The following is a 27413-nucleotide window of genomic DNA, read 5'->3' as shown; positions in this document are numbered from 1 at the left end:
ATCTCACACACTATAACCATATTCTGATTATCTCTCTCACTATAACCATATTCTGATTATCTCTCACACTATAACCATATTCTGATTTATCTCACACACTATAACCATATTCTGATTTATCTCACACACTATAACCATATTCTGATCTATCTCTCACACTATAACCCTATTCTGATTTTTATCTCTCACACTATAACCCTATTCTGATTTTTATCTCTCACACTATAACCATATTCTGATTATCTCTCACACTATAACCATATTCTGATTATCTCTCACACTAGAACCATATTCTGATTATCTCTCACACTATAACCATATTCTGATTATCTCTCACACTATAACCATATTCTGATTTTTATCTCTCACACTATAACCATATTCTGATTTTTATCTCACACTATAACCATATTCTGATTATCTCTCACACTAGAACCATATTCTGATTATCTCTCACACTAGAACCATATTCTGATTATCTCTCACACTATAACCATATTCTGATTATCTCTCACACTATAACCATATTCTGATTTATCTCACACACTATAACCATATTCTGATTTATCTCACACACTATAACCATATTCTGATCTATCTCTCACACTATAACCCTATTCTGATTTTTATCTCTCACACTATAACCCTATTCTGATTTTTATCTCTCACACTATAACCATATTCTGATTTTTATCTCACACTATAACCCTATTCTGATTTTTATCTCTCACACTATAACCATATTCTGATTATCTCTCACACTAGAACCATATTCTGATTATCTCTCACACTATAACCATATTCTGATTATCTCTCACACTATAACCATATTCTGATTATCTCTCACACTATAACCATATTCTGATTTTTATCTCTCACACTATAACCATATTCTGATTTTTATCTCACACTATAACCATATTCTGATTATCTCTCACACTAGAACCATATTCTGATTATCTCTCACACTAGAACCATATTCTGATTATCTCTCACACTATAACCATATTCTGATCTATCTCTCACACTATAACCCTATTCTGATTTTTATCTCTCACACTATAACCCTATTCTGATTTTTATCTCTCACACTATAACCATATTCTGATTTTTATCTCACACTATAACCCTATTCTGATTTTTATCTCTCACACTATAACCATATTCTGATTATCTCTCACACTAGAACCATATTCTGATTATCTCTCACACTATAACCATATTCTGATTATCTCTCACACTATAACCATATTCTGATTATCTCTCACACTATAACCATATTCTGATTTTTATCTCTCACACTATAACCATATTCTGATTTTTATCTCACACTATAACCATATTCTGATTATCTCTCACACTAGAACCATATTCTGATTATCTCTCACACTAGAACCATATTCTGATTATCTCTCACACTAGAACCATATTCTGATTATCTCTCACACTATAACCATATTCTGATTATCTCTCACACTATAACCATATTCTGATTATCTCTCACACTATAACCATATTCTGATTATCTCACACACTATAACCATATTCTGATTATCTCTCTCACTATAACCATATTCTGATTATCTCTCACACTATAACCATATTCTGATTTATCTCACACACTATAACCATATTCTGATTTATCTCACACACTATAACCATATTCTGATCTATCTCTCACACTATAACCCTATTCTGATTTTTATCTCTCACACTATAACCCTATTCTGATTTTTATCTCTCACACTATAACCATATTCTGATTATCTCTCACACTATAACCATATTCTGATTATCTCTCACACTAGAACCATATTCTGATTATCTCTCACACTATAACCATATTCTGATTATCTCTCACACTATAACCATATTCTGATTTTTATCTCTCACACTATAACCATATTCTGATTTTTATCTCACACTATAACCATATTCTGATTATCTCTCACACTAGAACCATATTCTGATTATCTCTCACACTAGAACCATATTCTGATTATCTCTCACACTATAACCATATTCTGATTATCTCTCACACTATAACCATATTCTGATTTATCTCACACACTATAACCATATTCTGATTTATCTCACACACTATAACCATATTCTGATCTATCTCTCACACTATAACCCTATTCTGATTTTTATCTCTCACACTATAACCCTATTCTGATTTTTATCTCTCACACTATAACCATATTCTGATTTTTATCTCACACTATAACCCTATTCTGATTTTTATCTCTCACACTATAACCATATTCTGATTATCTCTCACACTAGAACCATATTCTGATTATCTCTCACACTATAACCATATTCTGATTATCTCTCACACTATAACCATATTCTGATTATCTCTCACACTATAACCATATTCTGATTTTTATCTCTCACACTATAACCATATTCTGATTTTTATCTCACACTATAACCATATTCTGATTATCTCTCACACTAGAACCATATTCTGATTATCTCTCACACTAGAACCATATTCTGATTATCTCTCACACTATAACCATATTCTGATTATCTCTCACACTATAACCATATTCTGATTATCTCTCACACTATAACCATATTCTGATTTATCTCACACACTATAACCATATTCTGATTTATCTCACACACTATAACCATATTCTGATCTATCTCTCACACTATAACCCTATTCTGATTTTTATCTCTCACACTATAACCATATTCTGATTTTTATCTCACACTATAACCCTATTCTGATTTTTATCTCTCACACTATAACCATATTCTGATTATCTCTCACACTAGAACCATATTCTGATTATCTCTCACACTAGAACCATATTCTGATTATCTCTCACACTAGAACCATATTCTGATTATCTCTCACACTAGAACCATATTCTGATTATCTCTCACACTAGAACCATATTCTGATTATCTCTCACACTATAACCATATTCTGATTATCTCTCACACTATAACCATATTCTGATTATCTCTCTCACTATAACCATATTCTGATTTTTATCTCACACACTATAACCATATTCTGATTATCTCTCACACTATAACCATATTCTGATTTTTATCTTTCTTTTGAATGACCCTCAGTGTGTAATTTCTAGCGATACTGAATATACTGGGTATATTGGTAACTGGTAGTCGGCACCTGTTGTGCAGGATATTAATTGTTCTGGTTGTATCTTGATGTAATCGTTGCGTATGTAGAGAGGGATAGCCGGCTGTAGTGTAAAGATGTTCTGAAATTTATTGTCCATCTAGCGCAATGCAAACATTTACCAGGCTTAGGGCATGGTGCAGTAACCATGGAAATCAGAGAAGTGTTCCGCTGACTGTGTCCCAATGTTCTGTCTCTCACCAGATGTCTGAGCATTGTTGGGCTCCCCAGAGCAATGTGTCCAATGAGACCTCAACTGCAAAAACCTTCCAACGCACAATCTCTGCACAGGTAATGGCAAGGGTGGCAAACCTGGGAGGATGCCATTCAAGAGAAGGGGGCGGGTGCCGTGCGAGTGTTAGGGGTCAGTTGGGAGGGTGACGGGCGAGGGTTGGTGGGTCAGCTGGGAGGGTGACGGGCGAGGGTTGGTGGGTCAGCTGGGAGGGTGACGGGCGAGGGTTGGTGGGTCAGCTGGGAGGGTGACGGGCGAGGGTTGGTGGGTCAGCTGGGAGGGTGACGGGCGAGGGTTGGTGGGTCAGCTGGGAGGGTGACGGGCGAGGGTTGGTGGGTCAGCTGGGAGGGTGACGGGCGAGGGTTGGTGGGTCAGCTGGGAGGGTGACGGGCGAGGGTTGGTGGGTCAGCTGTCAGGGTGGCGAGGGTTGGGGGGCTCTTTGGGAGGGTGCCCGGCGCCCTTTCTGTCAAAGAATAGTTTACAAATAGTTTATAATCAACAAACAAATAATTGTGTAGCTACTTTTCATGATTTATCTCTCTTAGCCAATATGATAAACATTCCCAATCGGGTTTATTAATTTAACAAATAGCGCAACTTGAGTGATTAATTATTTTTACTTAAAAGATGGCAAAAAGTAATACAAAATGACGGTTTGTGTAATAACTGCACAAAAAAGTATGGATTCAGTGTAAATACCCCCACCCCCCGTGCTTCTAACCTATATGGACTCAATGTAAATACCCCCCCTTCTAACACCGTTATATGGGTTCATTGTAAATAACCCCCCCTTCTAACGCAGTTATATGGTTTCAGCCATTACATCAGGGACCGCCATGTTAATTGTATCTCTGTTTGTGTAGGATACACTGGCGTACGCTACAGCCCTGTTAAATGAGAAGGACCCGTCTGGAAGCAGCAATGGTTCAGAGAGCAGCCCAGCCAATGAGAATGGAGATATGAGCATTCAGCAGGTAAGAGCCAATGAGAATGGAGATATGAGGACCATTGGGTTGCCAGAGAATGGATCGTTTAGCATCCTATCCTTTTGCTTTGTGGGTCTTTGTGTTGGGTGATAAGACATTATAAGGAGGAAAAGGAAAAAAATGTACGAACAGAATTAACCATTTGTCTCTGAACTGCAAGCAGTAATAATAGATCAAGGAAATGATTGGATCATGGTTTTCCGGCATGCCAACATTAAATACGATGTGACAAATGGAAAAGAAAACCTGGTTATGATATGCAGTTTTTATTAACCACCTATTACATAGTGACACAGTTACATAGTTACATAGCTGAAAAGAGACTTGCGTCCATCAAGTTCAGCCTTCCTCACATGTTTTCTTTCTTCATTATTTAGGGTCCTGACTCCCCCATGATAATCGGGGAGACAAAAAATGACCTCGACGATGTTGACTCTTAAACTCACAGTAGAACAGGTGGAACGACTCACCACACAGTGAGGACGCACCTTCAGAACCACAAGTACTTTCCTCCTTACATTTCGGCTAAAGACCACCACTTAATCGCTCAATTTTAGGCGATTTCTTTTACCCACGTTCTACCCAAAATCTGGAGTCAAGATCATTCTTGGAACAGTTCAACAAGGACCCTTTTCATTTGCCACAGTTCGGAGTTCAAACATGGATACGGAATATTTTTGTCACGATTTTATTTGAAGTCGAAAAATCTGAAATTTTTTTATTTTATTTTTCGTCTGTGAACTTTACAACGAGTGAATGTAAAAATGTTGCTTTTTTTTCTGTAATGCTGCAGAGAGATTTTTTTTTTGTTTTATACAAAATAAAATGTCAAATCATGACTGCATTTAGGTGCATAGGGCAACTTTTTAACCTATCAATATTATTTAGGAATCTTTAAAATGATGTAAAGATATGTGTAAGAGATTTATGTTTGCCTTGTACAAATTTAGTATAAAATGGAATTTATAAAAAAAAAAAGACCTTTGTATTTAATATGTCTCCCAGAGTTTGTGTAGTGCTTGAGGATATGAATCTCCAACTACAGATCGCTCTGATCTGGAATTAGAAAATGTGCCAATCTGCTGTGTCTATCCACGATTTTATTTCTGTAAAGACTCCTATATGAAAGAAAGTTTCCATTGATTGGAAGAAGCAAATATTTCTATTTTGAGGTTTCGATATGTATATTATTTTAATCGTGTTTGGTTGATTAAGTGCCCCCAGATTTCTACACATTTTAATATTTCATTTTATCTGAGCCTTGCTGTCCAAATTGAGACGTTTGATACTCTGACCGCATTTATCTTAATTTCACACCAGAAAGTGTCTGGTTGCCATAAGTGAGACTCTATCACGTGGCCAATCCGGTTCCAAATCCAAAAATAGGCCTTGTGAGAGCTGCCAAATTATGTTCAAGGCTTGTTTTTTGTATATTTATAGATTTTATTTAAATGACATTACCGTAATTTGACATTTCAGTTACTCCTGGATTATCACGGCTTGTGAAGGGGCCAGTTAGTGACCCGCAGGTCCGGTTCCATCGCTCATATTGTGCTCTGGTCTGTGCTTGTTACAAGTCTGACAGATTGACTATAACTCTCAGCATCCTCAGGCACAGTGATAGCATTTTAGGTTTCTGAGCAGATAACGCACTTTAATGTAAACTTTAGAGACAGCAGCCATTTCCTGCACTTGAGTGGAGACATATTGAATAAAATGCGGTCTGACTGCGACTCCCAGTTCTTGGCTACTGCTTGCCAATCTCTGGGGACGTGTACTGGTTGCAGATGAAGAATTGTTTGAGTGTGCTGGGGAGGGGAATTTGTTATATATTATTTAAAACAAAGTTTAACTCCAAATATCTTCATGCTCTGCTACACCATCTTTTGTTTCTGAATAAACTGGAATTTGTTTTTTTGGACTTTGATTGTTCCATGAATGAGGCTCTGCGAGATTAACCCCTTCACTTCACCCCAACCTATATGAAGACGACAGGATGTTGGCAAAAAGAAATGTCAGTGCCAGGAAGCTATGGTGGCCTTCCCAGTCTCTGTATTGACATTATAGGCTACTTTCACACACTGTTTCCATACTACGCCGGTGCAGAATCCCCACATTGCTATTTCTAAGATTTTTAATTATATAACATTTCCAGGACAAAGGCTGCTGTACGAGCGGCATGCGTGTATAGTACTATAAAGCTCAGAGCACCCAGAAAAGCAGGCTGTGTTTTTGCACAGTGTTTGGTAATGAAGGTGTTAACAGCGGAGGCTTGGTGTGCCAATTAACTTTGGATTCTGTGTGTTGTATATTTGGTGATTTGCTCTTTTTTCTGCTTCTATTCTTAGATCCTTTCTGTTAAATGAAATCTGTCACTACCTGGACATTGTCCATCATTCAGGAGACTGGTGCCGGGGTTAGAATATATGGTGTGGAGGTAGGAACACCAGGGTCGGGGGATCGGAGAGATGAAAAGGATTACAAAGGTGGAGGCATGCCTTCATTTAAAGCAGTGGTTCCCAACATTTTCACCTGAGTACCCCTTGGCAGCCCATTTCCATAAATTGTACCCCTCACATTAGCAAAATGTCGTAATTAATATAGTTGCATTTAATTTAAATTTATACATTTTTCTCTGTTCAATCTCTTTTTGTCTGCCCTAGGCTCCCCCTGCTTCTTATCTGCCCAGATCCTCCGTGACTCTCCTCTGCCCCAGACTCTCCCTGCTTCTACTCCGCCCCAGACACACAAACTGTCACACATGCAGACACACAGAAACAAACACTGACACACATATAGATACACAGACACACATACCCTGAAACACATTCAGAAATGTACCCTGATACAGATAGACACATTGTATCTGTGTATCTGCATGTTTGTCAGACACTGACACACACAAACACTACATACACATACACAAATCCTACCTTTTGGCTGACTGGGTCTGGTGGGAGTTGGCGTCCAGCTGCTCTCCTGTGCGCGAGCTGGGAGGAAGTTGTTACAAGCTTTTACTTTCTCCCAGCTCTGGCTGCAGGTAACACAGGGGTCAGTGCGCGACCGGACCCTGAAGGCACATGGTGCCTGGGTCACTCGATAGACTCGGGCAGCCAGTGCTTGTACTCGGTAACCGTGATATGAAATGGATCTGGGCTTCACACCCCACAGTTCCCCATATGACTCCATGTGTGAATGTGATCACAAGATACAATCAATTTGGATTTCTTTTTACTTTCTATCTTAACAAGCAAAAGGTTAAATATATAAAAAAAAAAAGCAGACTACAGCGAGGGTGACCAAGACAGGCCGCGTGTCAGGGATTAATAAATAATGAAATAATTAGCAGCCAGCGTATTGCATTTCACCAACAGAAAGCCTGAGCCCAATCGAACATAGTGTGCGTACCTGCTTTCTGTATCAATCTATTAATGATCAAATCTGATATTCTTCTATTTCTACAGCTTCCTCAGAAACCAGGCGATTCCCTTCATTTAAATCAAAATTATCACCAGAATATGGTTCATATTTCTGCAAATTAAACACTTGGATTGTTGAATGAATCGTCTTTTTCTAAATACATGTTTTGGAGTGTTACTGGTCTTGTTTTAGTTGTGCGCAAATTACTGTTTGGAAAAAAAATTAATTCTTTGTTTAAAATCTCCATGAAAACCATATGGAAACTGCACTGGATTTAACAATGAATCGCAAAATGTTGCCCACAGTGCTAGTTTGGAAAGCAATTTACTTACCTTAAAGTCCTTAAAGGAACACTATAGTCACCTAAATTACTTTAGCTAAATAAAGCAGTTTTAGTGTATGGATCATTCCCCTGTAATTTCACTGCTCAATTCACTGTCATTTAGGAGTTAAATCACTTTGTTTCTGTTTATGCAGCCCTAGCCACACCTCCCCTGACTATGATTGACAGAGCCTGCATGAAAAAAAAACTGGTTTCACTTTCAAACAGATGTAATTTACCTTAAATAATTGTATCTCAATCTTTAAATTGAACTTTAATCACATACAGGAGGCTCTTGCAGGGTCTAGCAAGCTATTAACATAGCAGGGGATAAGAAAATCTTAATTAAACAGAACTTGCAATAAAGAAAGCCTAAATAGGGCTCTCTTTACAGGAAGTGTTTGTGGAAGGCTGTGCAAGTCACATGCAGGGAGGTGTGACTCGGGTTCATAAACAAAGGGATTTAACTCTTAAATGGCAGAGGATTGAGCAGTGAGGCTGCAGGGGCATGTTCTATACACCAAAACTTCTTCATTAAGCTAAAGTTGTTCAGGTGACTATAGTGTCCCTTTGCAGTACCAGAGTGGGGTTTGTATTAACTTTTGGACAAGTCAACTGCAAAATACGATATAGAAATTTGCCTCCTCCTTCCACTATGAGTCCGGACATACCATCTCCTTGTCGGAAAATAAAGAATACACGGAGATCCACTCATAATAAATTTATATAAATTGGGAGGAAAATTGGACTTACCGTAAAAAGAGGCAGTACAATTTCCATTTTTCCTAACATATAGTGGCGGTACCATGTGGATATAGCAAGATCACAGCAATATATAATTAGGTGGCTGTCAGATGACAGCTTGGAGCAGCTTCAGAGGAGGAGAAGATATCTAACCGATTGTGTTTTACAAAAGTATTGAATGAAAACCAGGTAGCGGTCTTGCAAATGTCTTCTGGAGAGGCGTTGGATCTTTCAGGCCAGGAGGTAGATAATGCCCTTGTAGAGTGTGCTTTACCTGGAATGGGTCAAGTTACCATGAAAATTCCGTAAGACGGTGTAATCATTCCTGTGAGCCATCGTTAAATGGTTGCTTTTGATAAATCTACTATGTAAAAGGTGCCATTTCTTTGCCTGATCAGATAACCCTGAACTGCAAAAGGATGGTAGAACAATAGGTTAATTTATCGATTTTCTAGGTAATACTTTGGAAAGAAAAAATGGTTTTGGATAAAGAACCACTTTATCTTGATAAACAATCATCTGAAGAAGATCTGCCAATCTTTCTAGCAGACGTTATGTCCACCAAAAACGGTCTTCTGAGAGTATTTTATTAAATTCAACATCTATTCATGTCCATACAATAAAAGGAAAAAGGGTGAAAGTGTGTTGTTTTCTTGTGGAACATTAGCTGTGTGCTAACCTGAAATAATGCTAGATGAGAGAGTAATTGAAATAAAACAGTATTGATTAAAGTAGGGTTTGGAAGAACAGCTCCACGGGTTAGGTCAACGTAGGGAGTCGAGTAATCTGAGCCGGGGAGAATGTTATCCAGGGAGCTAGCATGGCCTGGGCTTGGCCCTCACAGGACCAAATAATCATGGCACAAAAAGTGGTAGTGCACTATCGAAAAAGAAACAGTCATAATAAAGAAGTCGGGTAACTGCAGCACTCACTGGTCCATGGGTCGCTGGAAAATGGCTGGGTTCCATCGAGGAGAGGTTGATTTGGAGGCCTAGTTTAGTCCATTTCTGAGACATCCAAGGTTTTATGCTCTGCGTCCCTGTGTTGTATGATGAGGGAGCGAGGAGTTCCCCATCAGTATTTGATGCCATTGGTGGTCAGGATAGCCGTGAGGTTGGAGGGACTTTCTCCACTACAGCATTGTGCGGAGAAAGTCAGGGAAAAAGGTGAGATCCATCTCTTCGAAGTGGTATGGGGTCTTCCCTCCAGTTGCATTCAAGAAGGCTGCCCCTGCGGGAATTTTATCAGATGTCAGCCCGTGGCTGATGCTGTGCTCGCTGAGGTTTAAGCAAGCAAAACCCTGATCTTAAAGTGCTTCCACCTTCTATCCTCCTGTGCTGCTAGTCGATAGGTTAGATGAGCTTGGGCCGAGGTAACGTTGTGGGTCTGCTTCTGCAGCCCAAATATGTGAAGAAAAGTATGTGCTTATGTGATTTGTTCCACTGCAGCCATGCAGTAAACCCTCCTGACATCTCGCACCTAGGATATTTCAGCAGGAAATGACTGGTGAGAATTGTGATATTGGGGAGGGGGGACCTTTGGAATTAAACTGTATAGGAGGAACAGGTAGGCTAGGCTAAGGTTCCAGAGAAAAGGCATTCTGTCCAAGAACAGGGATACAAAGATAGGAACTTTCAGGTTTCTTCACCTTGCCATGAGAGAGATTTCTGCCAAACCGAATTTTCTTACGATCTTCTAAAAAAAAAAAAAAAAAAAAAACATTTTGGGATGTAGAGACCACTTTGTTTGCAGACACCCTTAGCGGGGCCCAGTCACAATCACGTTTTCTGTACCTTTTGTGTAAACAGCAGATAGAATGTTCAAATTTCCGGGTTATATTTCCACAAAGAAGGTGCAGAGGTCTGATTCGTGTTCTGCCTGGTCTTTTTATAAAGGATACGGTTGTCATGTATGATGGGAATGTTACACAATCCAGAACTTGAATTCTTGAAGGGCATAAAATATTGCTTTTAGATCTCTTTACTTGGAAGATTGACATGCTTATTCTGGAGGCTAAGTGCCTTGGTAAAACTGGGAATGAAGGTGAGAACCCCATGTGAGCTTTGACACGTCTGTACCAATTACTACCCATTACCTCTGATGAAAACTTGAAAAGTGTAAATTAAGGATAGGAACTTAGATTGTTTCCACCAATTTAACCTCTTTTGGACCTAAAATGAAAGGCTGAGCTCCATCTCTTGCTCCTCTAACCATTTTGCTAGAATTGCCCCTTGGAGTGGGCTCATTGCCGCTTTTGTCCACTTGACAGCTGGGATTGTTCCCAGAATACTCATGGCTTTTCTTATTGTTCAAATTGGGACTTGCTGAAGGAATGGGATTTAATTTTCTTGTCTTCCTTTTGTGAAAGGGTAGATGAAGTGACAATGTCTGACGCCAGACCAAAAAACGAGAGCCTGGAACACAAAGTCAAGAGTATTTGTTCCCGAATAAAATTTCAAATTGTTAAATCTGGTGCCCACTGCCAGAGCAGGTAGGCATGTATCTTTTAGGTCTCCTTTGTTCAACATGTCACAGATTAAATGGTTTCCATGTGGTATTTCTGATAAACAATGAGTCTGCCTTTGGATTATACCAGATGATGTATCTACCCTGGGTTGACTTTCCTCCAGATAGGGAAGGATAAAGGTGTCCAAACATTCTCCAGAAGACCAATCAGAGCGTGATGTACTTCTTACTAGGTCACTCCTCATATAAACCGAAACGCTAGAGCTTGCCCTCTCTTTGAAGGACTATAGTTTGCAGTAGATTAACCTGAATCCAGTTTAACCCCTTAGGGACACATGACATGTGTGACATGTCATGATTCCCTTTTATTCCAGAAGTTTGGTCCTTAAGGGGTTAATGTTCCCCATTGTTTGCAGGTCTCCCTTTTGCATCAGTCTGGTAGTGGCATAGAACACTCTGAATGTGTTTAAGTGTTGCCATTGTCTCCCTGTCCAAGTGTTTGAGAAGTGGGCTGGACCTCTAAAAAAAAAAAACATGGAATTTTTAAGCAATTAAAGAAACATATGCTTCTAAAAGGAAAACAGAAGTCAGTAAAGACAAATTTATCTTACCTTAAAGGGACTCTCCAGTGCCAGGAAAACATCACTTGTCATGGCAGTGCCCCTTCTCCAATGTTGCTGAAGGGGTTAAAACCCCTTCAGTGACTTACCTTAATTCGGTGCTGGGTCAGGCTCCGCCCACGCTCCTCCAGAAAGCCGGTATGGGAGACTGCATGCGCGCATTAGACCCCCCCCATAGAAAAGGTCCTCATGCATAGTGTGAGGACATCCAGTATCGTTTAAAACACTGTTCTAAGAACACGTAAGCCCCTCTAGTGGCTGTCTGATAGACGACCACTAGAGGACTTAATCCTTCAAGGTAAATATTGCAGTATAAAAACTGCAACAATTACACTTGCAGAGTTAAGGGTGGTGGGAGTTGGCATCCAGACCACTCCAATGGGCAGAAGTGGTCTGGGTGCCTGGAGTGTCCCTTTAAATACCTCAGACCTGTGTGTCTCGGTGACACGGTAAACCCACAATGACATACCTTGAATGTCTGCACAGTTTTTAGAGCCAAAATTTTAAGTTTGCGCCAAATTTCTGAAGTTTCAAATTGTGCCTGCGCAGTTACACAGGTGACCATGCATCTCACTAAAGTTCTGAATGTGTGTGTTCCACCTCTGTGCTCAGCCCGCCTTCTGATTGACGATCTGCCCTGGAACGCCTCCATTAGTAGCTCTGCATAAAACAGTGACTGCTCATTTGCTCCATAACTAGCCTCGGCGCAGGGTCCCTCAGCTCACTGCCTGAGATGCTATCAGACCGTGTGTCCCCAGACATCAACCAGAGCGCCACACCAGCCTTGATAAGCTTGAGGTTTGCCTGTCCGTCCTGGAAAATACTGGTAAGGTTTTGGAAGGTCTGGACTCTTCCAGGGTAAAGGAGGTACCGTTTAAATATACATCTGCTTTGTTCAAAAGGAACTACAAACCCCACACTAGTGGTACTGCCACTGTATGTTGGGAAAAATATTCTCCAACCGGCTCTTTGTCTCAGTTTTTTCCATTTCCAATTTACTTCACAGAATTATAGCTTAAGGTATTTACATTTTGCAATCTGGTTTTAAATTTCATTAGTTTGAGGTTTAATCCTCTTGCTTCATATTAGACAAAATGTTTTCTTCCTCTGCCCTCCCCTCCAGTCAATAGATGTGTTTCCTAATCAACACAGTCAGAGCTATTTACTAAAAATATTTGCTGCATTGAGCTCCACCTTTTTATGTATGTATAAAATGTAGTGGAAAGTCCAAATAAAAAAATAAAAATAAAATTCTAGGTGACTAAAAAGGAAGTTTCACTAAACTTCAGCACAAAACTAGTGACTAGAGACTCCATTAAAAGGGATCCTATAGGTTTAATGGGTCCTGCCCCCCTCGTGGGGCTGAAGGAGGTTAAAACGCCTTCAACCACTTACCTGAATTTAGTGCCGATGTCCCTCAGCGCTGGGTCAGGTTTAGCCCACGCTTCTCCCCCGCAGAAGTCAGCCGGCAATGTCCGTGCGCATTATTCAAGAATCCGGGCTGTGGGAATCCGCACTTCTATACAGTTGGATCCATATCATCAATTTTGCTGCCATTCTTTGATGTGAATTTTAAATCTATGCCAATCTAATTCTGACATGAGATTTCTTTTTTTTTATTCGTCGGATTCCCCTGATCAATCACCATTTACACAGATTTCAGGAGTAATTAAAGAATAGCTTTATTAAAAAGACATGTAAAAAGGCATCCTGTACAGTATTTACACATTCACACAGTGAACACAGTTAAAATGATCAATCAATCAATCAATTCTCCTCCAGGAAGGGAGCAAGTGTCATCTGAAAGACAGTAAAGTGGGTACAAAGTTTGGTTTTACAGTTTGTTAGAGAAACCGTTTACAAGCCGTAGAATAAAGTAATGGTCATTAAAAAAGGGACACTATAGTCACCAGAACAACTACAGCTTATTGAATTTGTTCTGGTGAGTAGAATCATTACCTTCAGGCTTTTTGCTGTAAACTGTTTTCAGGACAGCAACTAGAGGCGCATCTGCGACGCTGGATGCGAATTTTGCATCCATTGCGCAGAGCGTCCATAGGGAAGCATTGAGAAATACTTTCCTATGGACACTTTGAATGCGTGCGCGGCCCTTGCCGCACATTCGGCTCCACTGACATCGGACGGGGAGGAGAGGTCACCAGCACAGAGCCCGGTGCTGGATTAAAGTAACTAAAGGGGTTTTAACCCCTTCAGCGCCAAGGGAGGGGGACCCTGAGGGTGGGGGCACCCTCAGGACACTATAGTGATCCTTTAAGAGTTAAATCACTTTTGTCTGTTTATTCAGCGCTAGCCACACCGCCCCTGGCTGTGACTGACATATTCCGGCACCCAGCTTCACTACAGACGGCATGCGAGGGAGCAGTGAGGAGGAAGTCTGAGCTCCCTCGCTGGCCCTCCTCTCCGGCTGGGTAACGTTTAGCGCAGTAGGCACCTGCAGTGTGGTGAAAGCTGGTGCCTACTCTGCTTTCTAACCAAGCATGTACTCGTGGCTCACTGGGCCGCAAAGATGTTCATTGTGGGCCGCTAGTTTGACATGCTTGATGTCCAACAGACTGTGCAATGTGCCTTTTATCCACAACTCCAAGTCTACCAGATCCTACAGTGATCCATCTGCCATTCCTAGTATGTCTCTGTGGCAGTGGCTTTGCAGCAGTTCCAGCCTGAGTTTGTTTACCAGATAATTTACAAATCTCAGACTTCAAAAATACAATCTCCTGCCGCAAGATAGAGAACTGTCTACAGATTAGACAACAACCAAACCTCCAAAAAGTGGAACGCGAAACAAATGCAAAGCAACTATTACACTAAACTAAGTCTGATTTGAATTATTCACCTCATTAAAATGGCAAACAAATCTTACATTTTTTTTTTTTTTTTTTTTTTTTATTTACCTCAGATTACCTCCAGAATGTCTATACACCAACAGCTCTATTAAGAAACTATTTTTGGTGACTATAGTGTCCCTTTAATATCAGATGCAACAAGGAAGCGAAGTCCATTGATACAAATAGTCTGTACTGTCATTTAGGAATCCAGCACTGGAGATGCTCATATAGAGGACATGGCCCACCACACGTACCTGTCGAAGTGCCCTTTCTTTCTGCAGACGGGAGTAGAACTGAAGAACATATGGATTGGCTTTCACAACATTCGGATCAAAATCCAAAACCCGAAGCCCCTCCAGACTGCGAGCTCTAGACAGTGCAACATAAGCCTGGCCACTCTCAAAGACACGAGCCAAGGAGATCTCCACACAGTCCAGAGACATGCCCTGCAGAGATCAAACACCATGATTATCCCACAATGCATTGCTGTCCTCACTATTGGGGTGCATGGAGTTTATTTTACTTGCCCTGAGGGAACTACAATATACAGACAATGGTGCACCCACCACCCCACCCCCTTCTAGCCCAAAGAGCTGTATGGCCCATACACAGAATTGCCCATTCTAGGGAATAAAGCTAAATGGGCTAGTCTGTGTCTTAAAAGTAGAATTCCTTAGTCAATTCTATCCAGATGATTTCACGAATAAACATTGCTATGGAAACAAGCACTGCAAGGAGCCACGAGAAGTCTTAGCCAGCGAGAACATGGCACTTACCTGGCTCTTATGGATGGAAATGGCCCATGCCAGTTTGAGAGGGAGCTGTTGGCGACTAATGTAGATCCCACCGTGACCTTTAAACACAAAGCGTTCCGCCTTAACGAGTTCCGTTACACCGCACAGGAAGCGAACCTTGGGCACAGCTGTGGAATACAAGGCCGTGGGTTAAACTGGTACCAGAACACCCGGCTCCGTTCATTATGGAGAACCATCACATAATACTTACGTTTACCACTTCCTTCAAACCCAATCACAACACCACGAGCACCATTAACCAACCCACGGGACACGTCCAGGTTCTTAGCTAACATCACCTGCAAAGGATTCCAGAGTTCCCATGTAAGGGGTTATTGCGGCAGTAACATAGCACATGGGGAGTTAGCAGCATTTTATGACCTATACCCGCCCTGGTTAATAATTACAACAAATACGGAGAGATTCACTCATTATACAAACTGCACAGAACAGCCTCCCAGCATTGCTCCCTTCGATACATTTTGTGCAGTAGATCTACTGAAGGCAGAACGATTCTCCCCAGTCTAGGCCTCGGTAAGTAAAATCCCACACAGCATAATTACCTACCTGTGCACCTTTCTTCAGCTGAATCCTCTCCCCAACCGGGCACTGGCTGTTTATGGTCTTTATTAGCGCTGGGTCGCTGTCCAAGGCTTCAAAACTAGTCATATCACCTGCCGGAAACAAGACAGACCGGCCAATTAATTAATACAGTTTGAACAGGTCACCAGTTCCCAATCCTGGATAGTTGGAGGTTCTTGTGAAAGCCTCTATTCATCAAGAATTTACTTCCAATGGCGGCTCAAAGCCAAGACTGCAACAATGCCCAGCGTGCGTCTTGGAAACCCTTCATTGCAACGAAGTTCTTGTATACAAGACATTATGAAATCACCTCCAATAAAGAAATTAGAGTCCGCTTATTAACGTGACCGATCGATCAGAACATAATAGGATTATTTAATGCTTTACCCGGCAATTGTTGTAAACGGCGTTCGTTCATGAGCTCCACGTCATCCTTGTGGGTACAGAGTCGTGTTGCCAAAATCCCATCACGCTCTATTTTATGGTTGCTGGTCAGGAGAAGGCGTCTTGTGACCTCCTCAGTACATCTAAAAGATTCAATAAAATAATGAGATCATAAAAAAACGAATCTGGGAGCAGAACACAGTGATCCAGATAAATCCTCCGTATGGCCCCTACCTGCCAAGGCGCACCTCCTGTAAGAGGGAGATGAAGTCTTTATCCGTTTGTCTTCTGACCTCTGTGAGTTCCATGGTCAAATCAATACATTTTCTCCAAGTTTTTGCCTAATCCAAGATACATTAACAGACACTATAAGTTACTGTGTAAATTCCTTAAACTGCACTATTCAACGTGACAAGTGTAATTAACAGAAAATAAACAATAAGATGTAAAGGTAAAATAAGCTACATATAAAGATTACAATGAACGGTCGCTATAAAGGATCACCAATGTTGCCCTTTACCTGGAAGCAGAACTTGGTTTGGCTTGAGGCCAGGGTGACCGGTGGGAGCTGAAGAAAATCTCCGCAGACAATGAGCTGAATTCCTCCAAACGGTTCGTCTTTTCCTCGTACAGCTCTATAAGACATTGCAGATTGAATTTTATTGGCGGTGCACATGACAATCCACATTTAACGCCACAAGAGACATTCACCAAGTACCTGGCCACAGCTTCCAGTTTGTCAAACAATTCACCTTCCACCATTGACACTTCGTCAATGATCAGATGTTGGCAGCTGGTCCAGTGCTGACGGACGCCCGGTCTTTTCGCCAGCTCAATGCACTGATCAAGCGGAGCCTTGCCAGAGCCAATTCCTTTAAAGTTCGTCAAAAACAGTTTATTTAGAATATAATATCCAGACTTCATAGAACAGATCTCTCTGGAACACTAGAAATTATAGAGAATCTGCCAGCATTCTAACAATTTAACGATTTATTCTGGACAGATTGGTGGATTTTATGATTAAACAGGACCTACGTCCGAGCATGGATGTGCAGTAACAGGACAAACATTGTGTCCAGGCAGAGCAGACATGGATTACCTGCGAATGCATGCAGAGTTGTACCACCAATGTGACAGGCAGCAACTCCGGTACTCGCAGTAGCATAAGTACTTTTAGGAGGCAGAGCACCCACAATCCTCTTCAAAAGATAGGACTTTCCGGTACCTAAGGAATCAACAAAAAGCTTGCTTAGATAGTTGGGAGTTAGCTTTATTTCAATCCATTTGAAGACCATGAGAGTGAGGCACCCCAGGACACAAGAAGGTTGACATTTAGTGTGGGGCACAATAAGAAGGATAGAGTAGGGAACCCCAGGACACAATAAGAAGGAGGAGGACGTAGACACAATAAGAAGGAGGACATTGAGAGCGGGGAACCCAGGACACAATAAGAAGGACGTGGAGAGCGGGGAACCCCAGAAAGATCCAGACAGTTACTACCCATTTACTGAAAATTTAGTTGCAGATTCCGACCTGCACTGCCAGTAAAGAAGACGTTCTTTCCACCAAGGACGGTATTCAGGACCAGAGACTGCTCGGTGGAGAGTCTCAGGAGTTTGGGCATCATTAGAATCGGCTTCTTGCACGGCTGGAGATCCTTCACCTGAGGAAAAGCAGTGCATTTATAAAAACAGCACAAAGAAGGGCAGAAGGGTTTTTATCTACAGATGCTGCTTAGGAAGGAACACACAATGTGTTAATGTTAAGTAACAGGAAGAGTAGAATATTGACTCTTATTGGGAGGGGGGGGGGGTGGCAGGGGAATAAAGTGTTCCCGTCTCCACCCATCAGCGGCAGGTGAGGGCCCTCTGCGATAATGAGGGATCGGAGGACTTATTGTCCCCCCCCCCCCCCCCCCCATCCATTTGTGGCAGGTGGGAACTAATTGTAAAAATAACTACCCCCAGTGAACAAAGACCCTACCTAGCCCCCTGACCAAATACTTGCCATTGTCTTTTTACCAATACCTTTTTTGTGCCTAAAAATGCCAAATAAAAATCTATAAAATAGCATCTAACTTCTTAATTAAAAAAATAAATAAAAAAATTTAACTTCCATGTTCACCAAGAGAGAGAATTATAAAGCCTTCTCGTGCAATGTGACAGAGACCTCGGATTGGTTGCTTAAGCGGGAAGGCTTTATAATCCTAAGCCCCGCCCTCTGTCTGCGCGGAGCCCCTCACCGGGTGAACATGGAATATTTTATTGTTCGGATTTAACTTTATTCATTTCGATAGTTTGACTGGACATTATGGACTAGGGAAAGAAAGAAACCATCTAAGGATGGCCAGCATTAAGGTTTTTGTTTTTAGGTAGTTTACGGTCCCCCTTCCCAATAGGGTGAGGAGGGCTGTTAGGGCATTTGTTTATTAGGGGAGTGTCACTTTGTCACTTGCAGGCCCGGACTGGCCATCGGGCACACCGGGCAAATGCCTGGTGGGCCGTGGAGGCCATGGGCCGAGGACGGCAGGGAGATCACCTGCCAGTCTATGCAGGGCCGGCACTATCCGAGCGCCGGCCCTGCAGTAGTCCACGACGGGCAGGTGGGGAGATCAAAGATCTCCCTCACCAGCCCACATATAGTATACTGCGGCTGCCGGCAGGGAGAGAGTAAGGGAGACAGCCTGCCAGGAGAGGACCCGGAGGAGCTCTAACTTACAGCTCTGCCGGGTTACTCTCGCGAGAGTCGGAGCGTTGCCATGGCAACACTCCGGTCTCGTGAGAGTAAACTCTGGCCCTGCAGGCTAGAGTTCACTCACCATGAGGATCCCCCCTCCCAGACTAAAGGTAAGCAGGGGGGGGGGGGGGGGGGGGGAGATATAATCAGTCAGCTCCCAGCACCCCTGACACTCACATCACCCTCACGCACGCAGCACCCTCGCACACACAATATGCTTTCCTAGCATTTTTGTCTCCTGGTATTCCAAATATGGAGATACCAGAGACAAATTTCAAGCAAACACAGTGCAAGCATGTTATTAGTGGGCCGCTGTAATAAAAAAAATGCCTGGGCTGAATTTTCTTCCCAGTACGGCCCTGGTCACGGGGTAGTTATTTTTACAATTAGCCACAACCCCCGAAAATGGGTGGAGGGACAATAAGTCCACAACATTATTTTAAGGACTAGGAACCCTGTTTAGTTTAATAGCCCCCAGTTGCAAGGCACTCCACCTAAGCCTGAGCTTAGTGATGTACTAACAAAACCATTAACAGATTTATTGAACCAATTATTGCTAACTGGAGTAGTCCCAGCAGATTGGAAGTGAGCGAATGCCGTAGCGCCCGCCTTGTAATAAAACAAATTGCAATTTAGTCTTTGTGTTTCCATAATTTAGTCTGTGTGTGTCCGGCACCCCTCTCCCTTCATCCAAGCCAGACACCAGCCGAGAACGCAATTGCCCCAAGACGCAGCCATCGCCTTCCCACTCGGATGCCCAATGGGACTAAAGCCACAGCCAGAATCCTCAAACCTCTCGTCCCATTGTCACAGGCGGCACTACGCACAGACGGGCCAAACGGCACGCCGAAACGGAGCCTTGCCCGGCTAACATGGGGTGGATATTTTTAAACTAGCGCAGCAAAATCTAACAGTTTATACTGATTTTATGTTACGCTTTGCGTCCAAGCAACTCATATCTTGCACTGGTATTTTTAGAGCGAGCGATAACAGTCTTAGAGCGAGCGATAACAGTCTTAGAGCGAGCGATAACAGTCTTAGAGCGAGCGATAACAGTCTTAGAGCGAGCGATAACAGTCTTAGAGCGAGCGATAACAGTCTTAGAGCGAGCGATAACAGTCTTAGAGCGAGCGATAACAGTCTTAGAGCGAGCGATAACAGTCTTAGAGCGAGCGATAACAGTCTTAGAGCGAGCGATAACAGTCTTAGAGCGAGCGATAACAGTCTTAGAGCGAGCGATAACAGTCTTAGAGCGAGCGATAACAGTCTTAGAGCGAGCGATAACAGTCTTAGAGCGAGCGATAACAGTCTTAGAGCGAGCGATAACAGTCTTAGAGCGAGCGATAACAGTCTTAGAGCGAGCGATAACAGTCTTAGAGCGAGCGATAACAGTCTTAGAGCGAGCGATAACAGTCTTAGAGCGAGCGATAACAGTCTTAGAGCGAGCGATAACAGTCTTAGAGCGAGCGATAACAGTCTTAGAGCGAGCGATAACAGTCTTAGAGCGAGCGATAACAGTCTTAGAGCGAGCGATAACAGTCTTAGAGCGAGCGATAACAGTCTTAGAGCGAGCGATAACAGTCTTAGAGCGAGCGATAACAGTCTTAGAGCGAGCGATAACAGTCTTAGAGCGAGCGATAACAGTCTTAGAGCGAGCGATAACAGTCTTAGAGCGAGCGATAACAGTCTTAGAGCGAGCGATAACAGTCTTAGAGCGAGCGATAACAGTCTTAGAGCGAGCGATAACAGTCTTAGAGCGAGCGATAACAGTCTTAGAGCGAGCGATAACAGTCTTAGAGCGAGCGATAACAGTCTTAGAGCGAGCGATAACAGTCTTAGAGCGAGCGATAACAGTCTTAGAGCGAGCGATAACAGTCTTAGAGCGAGCGATAACAGTCTTAGAGCGAGCGATAACAGTCTTAGAGCGAGCGATAACAGTCTTAGAGCGAGCGATAACAGTCTTAGAGCGAGCGATAACAGTCTTAGAGCGAGCGATAACAGTCTTAGAGCGAGCGATAACAGTCTTAGAGCGAGCGATAACAGTCTTAGAGCGAGCGATAACAGTCTTAGAGCGAGCGATAACAGTCTTAGAGCGAGCGATAACAGTCTTAGAGCGAGCGATAACAGTCTTAGAGCGAGCGATAACAGTCTTAGAGCGAGCGATAACAGTCTTAGAGCGAGCGATAACAGTCTTAGAGCGAGCGATAACAGTCTTAGAGCGAGCGATAACAGTCTTAGAGCGAGCGATAACAGTCTTAGAGCGAGCGATAACAGTCTTAGAGCGAGCGATAACAGTCTTAGAGCGAGCGATAACAGTCTTAGAGCGAGCGATAACAGTCTTAGAGCGAGCGATAACAGTCTTAGAGCGAGCGATAACAGTCTTAGAGCGAGCGATAACAGTATTTAGCCATAACATGTTACTATATATAAAATGAGGTTGACAATATGTTATGACGACCCTATCCTGTACAACTCTTGAAAGTCTCCCTCTTTTTTTCTGTACCCCTATAATCACATGCCTCAACAAAAATAAAGAATTAAAAAAAAAAAAAAAAAAACACACACCTTTGTTTTGAAGGTTGGTGGTGGGGGGGAGAAACCTAATTAATCGCACCCAGTACAACATTTTATCCCTTTAAAGTGCATGCTGGCTGTCCCAGGGATTCTCTGCCAGACACTGGTTAATTATTCCATGAAAGTTGAACGACATACCGAGCAGTTGTCAGAGGACTCTGTTCTTGCTCGTTTCTGTTGGAATCGGTTTGTGCCATTGACTCCCCGGAGGCTCAGTCCCTTCCCTTTTACGGGGGTCTCCGAGTTGACCTTGGCACGCACAGCATTTGCCTGCTCTACATCCTTTCTCTGCACCGGGCTGATGGTTTCGAAGACCCGAGGAAGGCCAGAGAGCAGACGGGTTCGTTCATTCACCGGCTTCTCCTGCTTGCCAGCTTCATGCTTTATTAGGAGAGTCCTCATGAAGAGCTTGAGTTTGTCCGAGGGGCAGTTAGAAATCAGCAGTTGGACATTATCTGGGTTCAGCACGATCGATCCTTTGCCGTCTTGGATGAAGCGAGTGAAGAGCTTTATATCTTTCAGAATAAATTTCTGCTGCAGTTTCCCGTCACTCACCAGCAGCAGGAGCTCTCGGTGCTCATTGCGGCCCAGAGTCAGGGAGGCATTGCGGATCACCTTGCGCTTGAGAGTCTGCCCGGAGGCATTGAGATACTCGATGGTGACGCTGCTCTGGATCTCTGTAGACAGCTGGTTGGCAAGCATCATTCTCCTAGAAATACAATAAATGAATTATAGAGCGAGTTTACAATAAACACCAACATTGCTGGTTCCTAGGACAATAAACCCATTAATAGGTAGATTTAAAGTGATTTCGTTAAGGAGCATTCAGTTGGTACAAAATATGAGTCCCCCATATACCAACCATTCGGGTCTCTTTACATTACGAGTTAAACTATTATGACAAGGATCCAGATTCCATACATAGAACCTCAATCACCTGGTCTTCAGTTAGAATGTTAGCAGTTTGATCACAATATGGAACAAAATAAACGCGACAAGACAGTTTGACTTTTCCCATTGTCTAAAGGATTCCCCATTCCAGCATGCGATGGAAAGGACACCGATTGGCATTTCGCTGGAATCTGACAAAAATTTCTCTATTCATTGGAAACCCACTAAAATAACATCAGTCGTACCCCAAGTTTGGCTCATTGCACTAAGCGTGATCCAGTTAAACTCCAAAATGACCATAATCACTTTGAGTCCTGGCCCTGCGAGGTAACAGGAGAAATAAATCGGAAATATATAACTTATTTTCTGTACTGAGATCCTCACACACCGAGAACCGAGAACACCTAGCCACCAGATCAGGTTTATTGTCATTGTATAATAACACTGAGTATCATTCCCCCATTATAGAGCCACACAGAGTATCATTCCCCCATTATAGAGCCACACTGAGTATCATTCCCCCATTATAGAGCCATACTGAGTATCATTCCCCCATTATAGAGCCATACTGAGTATCATTCCCCATTATAGAGCCATACTGAGTATCATTCCCCCATTATAGAGCTATACTGAGTATCATTCCCCCATTATAGAGCCATACTGAGTATCATTCCCCCATTATAGAGCCATACTGAGTATCATTCCCCCATTATAGAGCCATACTGAGTATCATTCCCCCATTATAGAGCCATACTGAGTATCATTCCCCCATTATAGAGCCATACTATCATTCCCCCATTATAGAGCCACACTGAGTATCATTCCCCCATTATAGAGCCACACTGAGTATCATTCCCCCATTATAGAGCCACACTGAGTATCATTCCCCCATTATAGAGCCACACTGAGTATCATTCCCCCATTATAGAGCCACACTGAGTATCATTCCCCCATTATAGAGCCATACTGAGTATCATTCCCCCATTATAGAGCCATACTGAGTATCATTCCCCCATTATAGAGCCATACTGAGTATCATTCCCCCATTATAGAGCCATACTGAGTATCATTCCCCCATTATAGAGCCATACTGAGTATCATTCCCCCATTATAGAGCCATACTGAGTATCATTCCCCCATTATAGAGCCATACTGAGTATCATTCCCCCATTATAGAGCCATACTGAGTATCATTCCCCCATTATAGAGCCACACTGAGTATCATTCCCCCATTATAGAGCCACACTGAGTATCATTCCCCCATTATAGAGCCACACTGAGTATCATTCCCCCATTATAGAGCCACACTGAGTATCATTCCCCCATTATAGAGCCATACTGAGTATCATTCCCCCATTATAGAGCCATACTGAGTATCATTCCCCCATTATAGAGCCACACTGAGTATCATTCCCCCATTATAGAGCTATACTGAGTATCATTCCCCCATTATAGAGCCATACTGAGTATCATTCCCCCATTATAGAGCTATACTGAGTATCATTCCCCCATTATAGAGCCATACTGAGTATCATTCCCCCATTATAGAGCCATACTGAGTATCATTCCCCCATTATAGAGCTATACTGAGTATCATTCCCCCATTATAGAGCTATACTGAGTATCATTCCCCCATTATAGAGCCATACTATCATTCCCCCATTATAGAGCCACACTGAGTATCATTCCCCCATTATAGAGCCACACTGAGTATCATTCCCCCATTATAGAGCCACACTGAGTATCATTCCCCCATTATAGAGCCATACTGAGTATCATTCCCCCATTATAGAGCCACACTGAGTATCATTCCCCCATTATAGAGCCATACTGAGTATCATTCCCCCATTATAGAGCCACACTGAGTATCATTCCCCCATTATAGAGCCATACTGAGTATCATTCCCCCATTATAGAGCTATACTGAGTATCATTCCCCCATTATAGAGCCATACTGAGTATCATTCCCCCATTATAGAGCCACACTGAGTATCATTCCCCCATTATAGAGCTATACTGAGTATCATTCCCCCATTATAGAGCCATACTGAGTATCATTCCCCCATTATAGAGCCATACTGAGTATCATTCCCCCATTATAGAGCCACACTGAGTATCATTCCCCCATTATAGAGCCATACTGAGTATCATTCCCCCATTATAGAGCTATTGTGAGTATCATTCCCCCATTATAGAGCCATACTGAGTATCATTCCCCCATTATAGAGCCACACTGAGTATCATTCCCCCATTATAGAGCCACACTGAGTATCATTCCCCCATTATAGAGCTATACTGAGTATCATTCCCCCATTATAGAGCCACACTGAGTATCATTCCCCCATTATAGAGCCATACTGAGTATCATTCCCCCATTATAGAGCCACACTGAGTATCATTCCCCCATTATAGAGCCATACTGAGTATCATTCCCCCATTATAGAGCCATACTGAGTATCATTCCCCCATTATAGAGCCACACAGAGTATCATTCCCCCATTATAGAGCCACACAGAGTATCATTCCCCCATTATAGAGCCATACTGAGTATCATTCCCCCATTATAGAGCCATACTGAGTATCATTCCCCCATTATAGAGCTATACTGAGTATCATTCCCCCATTATAGAGCCACACAGAGTATCATTCCCCCATTATAGAGCCATACTGAGTATCATTCCCCCATTATAGAGCCATACTGAGTATCATTCCCCCATTATAGAGCCATACTGAGTATCATTCCCCCATTATAGAGCTATACTGAGTATCATTCCCCCATTATAGAGCCACACTGAGTATCATTCCCCCATTATAGAGCCACACTGAGTATCATTCCCCCATTATAGAGCTATACTGAGTATCATTCCCCCATTATAGAGCCATACTGAGTATCATTCCCCCATTATAGAGCCACACTGAGTATCATTCCCCCATTATAGAGCCACACTGAGTATCATTCCCCCATTATAGAGCTATACTGAGTATCATTCCCCCATTATAGAGCCACACTGAGTATCATTCCCCCATTATAGAGCCACACTGAGTATCATTCCCCCATTATAGAGCCACACTGAGTATCATTCCCCCATTATAGAGCCATACTGAGTATCATTCCCCCATTATAGAGCCATACTGAGTATCATTCCCCCATTATAGAGCTATACTGAGTATCATTCCCCCATTATAGAGCCACACTGAGTATCATTCCCCCATTATAGAGCTATACTGAGTATCATTCCCCCATTATAGAGCCATACTGAGTATCATTCCCCCATTATAGAGCCACACTGAGTATCATTCCCCCATTATAGAGCTATACTGAGTATCATTCCCCCATTATAGAGCCACACTGAGTATCATTCCCCCATTATAGAGCTATACTGAGTATCATTCCCCCATTATAGAGCCATACTGAGTATCATTCCCCCATTATAGAGCCACACTGAGTATCATTCCCCCATTATAGAGCCATACTGAGTATCATTCCCCCATTATAGAGCTATACTGAGTATCATTCCCCCATTATAGAGCCATACTGAGTATCATTCCCCCATTATAGAGCCATACTGAGTATCATTCCCCCATTATAGAGCCACACTGAGTATCATTCCCCCATTATAGAGCCACACTGAGTATCATTCCCCCATTATAGAGCTATACTGAGTATCATTCCCCCATTATAGAGCCATACTGAGTATCATTCCCCCATTATAGAGCCACACTGAGTATCATTCCCCCATTATAGAGCCACACTGAGTATCATTCCCCCATTATAGAGCTATACTGAGTATCATTCCCCCATTATAGAGCCATACTGAGTATCATTCCCCCATTATAGAGCCACACTGAGTATCATTCCCCCATTATAGAGCCATACTGAGTATCATTCCCCCATTATAGAGCCATACTGAGTATCATTCCCCCATTATAGAGCTATACTGAGTATCATTCCCCCATTATAGAGCCATACTGAGTATCATTCCCCCATTATAGAGCCACACTGAGTATCATTCCCCCATTATAGAGCCATACTGAGTATCATTCCCCCATTATAGAGCCACACTGAGTATCATTCCCCCATTATAGAGCTATACTGAGTATCATTCCCCCATTATAGAGCCATACTGAGTATCATTCCCCCATTATAGAGCCACACTGAGTATCATTCCCCCATTATAGAGCCATACTGAGTATCATTCCCCCATTATAGAGCCATACTGAGTATCATTCCCCCATTATAGAGCCATACTGAGTATCATTCCCCCATTATAGAGCCACACTGAGTATATTTACCCGGATCTGGCAGCAGTCAGTCTCTGTGGCCCCTGGCCCGGCTCCCTGGGGCCCCTGACAGACAGTGATGATCACAGCTCAGTCTCTCGGTGAAGTTTTTTCAAACCTGCCGGCTGCTCGCATCGACCAATCAGCAGCGAGACCTTTAAACCGGCGGCCAATCAGCAGCCAGCAGAATCCCCGCCTCCCGACCGTTACACCCGGGCTGTTTGTATCACGTGATCTCGGCTGAGAACTTGGCGGCCATGTTTGTTTTGGGCAAAAAGAATGTCACCTGGCTTTAAATAACTAAGACAGACAGACTCAATGTCCCAGACACTGTCTCCCTGCAGCCTCCATATAATGGGAGCCAGG

At 42.5% G+C, this 27413-nt stretch overlaps 2 protein-coding genes across 4 annotated transcripts in view; one reads left to right on the top strand and one right to left on the bottom strand.

Annotated features, from left to right (window-relative positions):
• The window catches only part of USP24 (ubiquitin specific peptidase 24), a 219868-nt gene extending 213560 nt beyond the window's left edge, over positions 1-6308 (top strand). For all 3 annotated transcript variants that reach the window (XM_063427641.1, XM_063427640.1, XM_063427642.1), the window contains 3 exons: positions 3374-3460; positions 4265-4375; positions 4765-6308. In XM_063427641.1, the coding sequence (XP_063283711.1) occupies positions 3374-3460; positions 4265-4375; positions 4765-4827 (261 nt within the window). In that variant the 3' untranslated portion in view covers positions 4828-6308. The remainder of the gene's footprint in view (positions 1-3373; positions 3461-4264; positions 4376-4764) is intronic.
• Positions 6309-13625: 7317 nt separating this feature from the next.
• On the bottom strand, positions 13626-27167 carry PIF1 (PIF1 5'-to-3' DNA helicase). The gene is made up of 13 exons (XM_063427137.1): positions 27060-27167; positions 22014-22584; positions 18099-18228; positions 17665-17790; positions 17284-17437; positions 17086-17200; positions 16800-16906; positions 16569-16708; positions 16167-16273; positions 15811-15898; positions 15582-15727; positions 15060-15251; positions 13626-13759 (listed from the first exon to the last, which is right to left on the bottom strand). Exons 2-13 carry the CDS (start codon positions 22578-22580, stop codon positions 13727-13729), a joined length of 1905 nt encoding a protein of 634 aa, XP_063283207.1. The 5' UTR covers positions 22581-22584; positions 27060-27167; the 3' UTR covers positions 13626-13726.
• Between the last annotated feature and the right edge of the window lie 246 nt (positions 27168-27413).

Source organism: Pelobates fuscus, chromosome 7 (assembly GCF_036172605.1).
Source record: "Pelobates fuscus isolate aPelFus1 chromosome 7, aPelFus1.pri, whole genome shotgun sequence".
Classification (NCBI taxonomy): Eukaryota; Metazoa; Chordata; class Amphibia; order Anura; family Pelobatidae; genus Pelobates; species Pelobates fuscus.
Note: the sequence above shows the minus strand (reverse complement) of the source record. Positions and strands in the feature narration are given on the sequence as shown.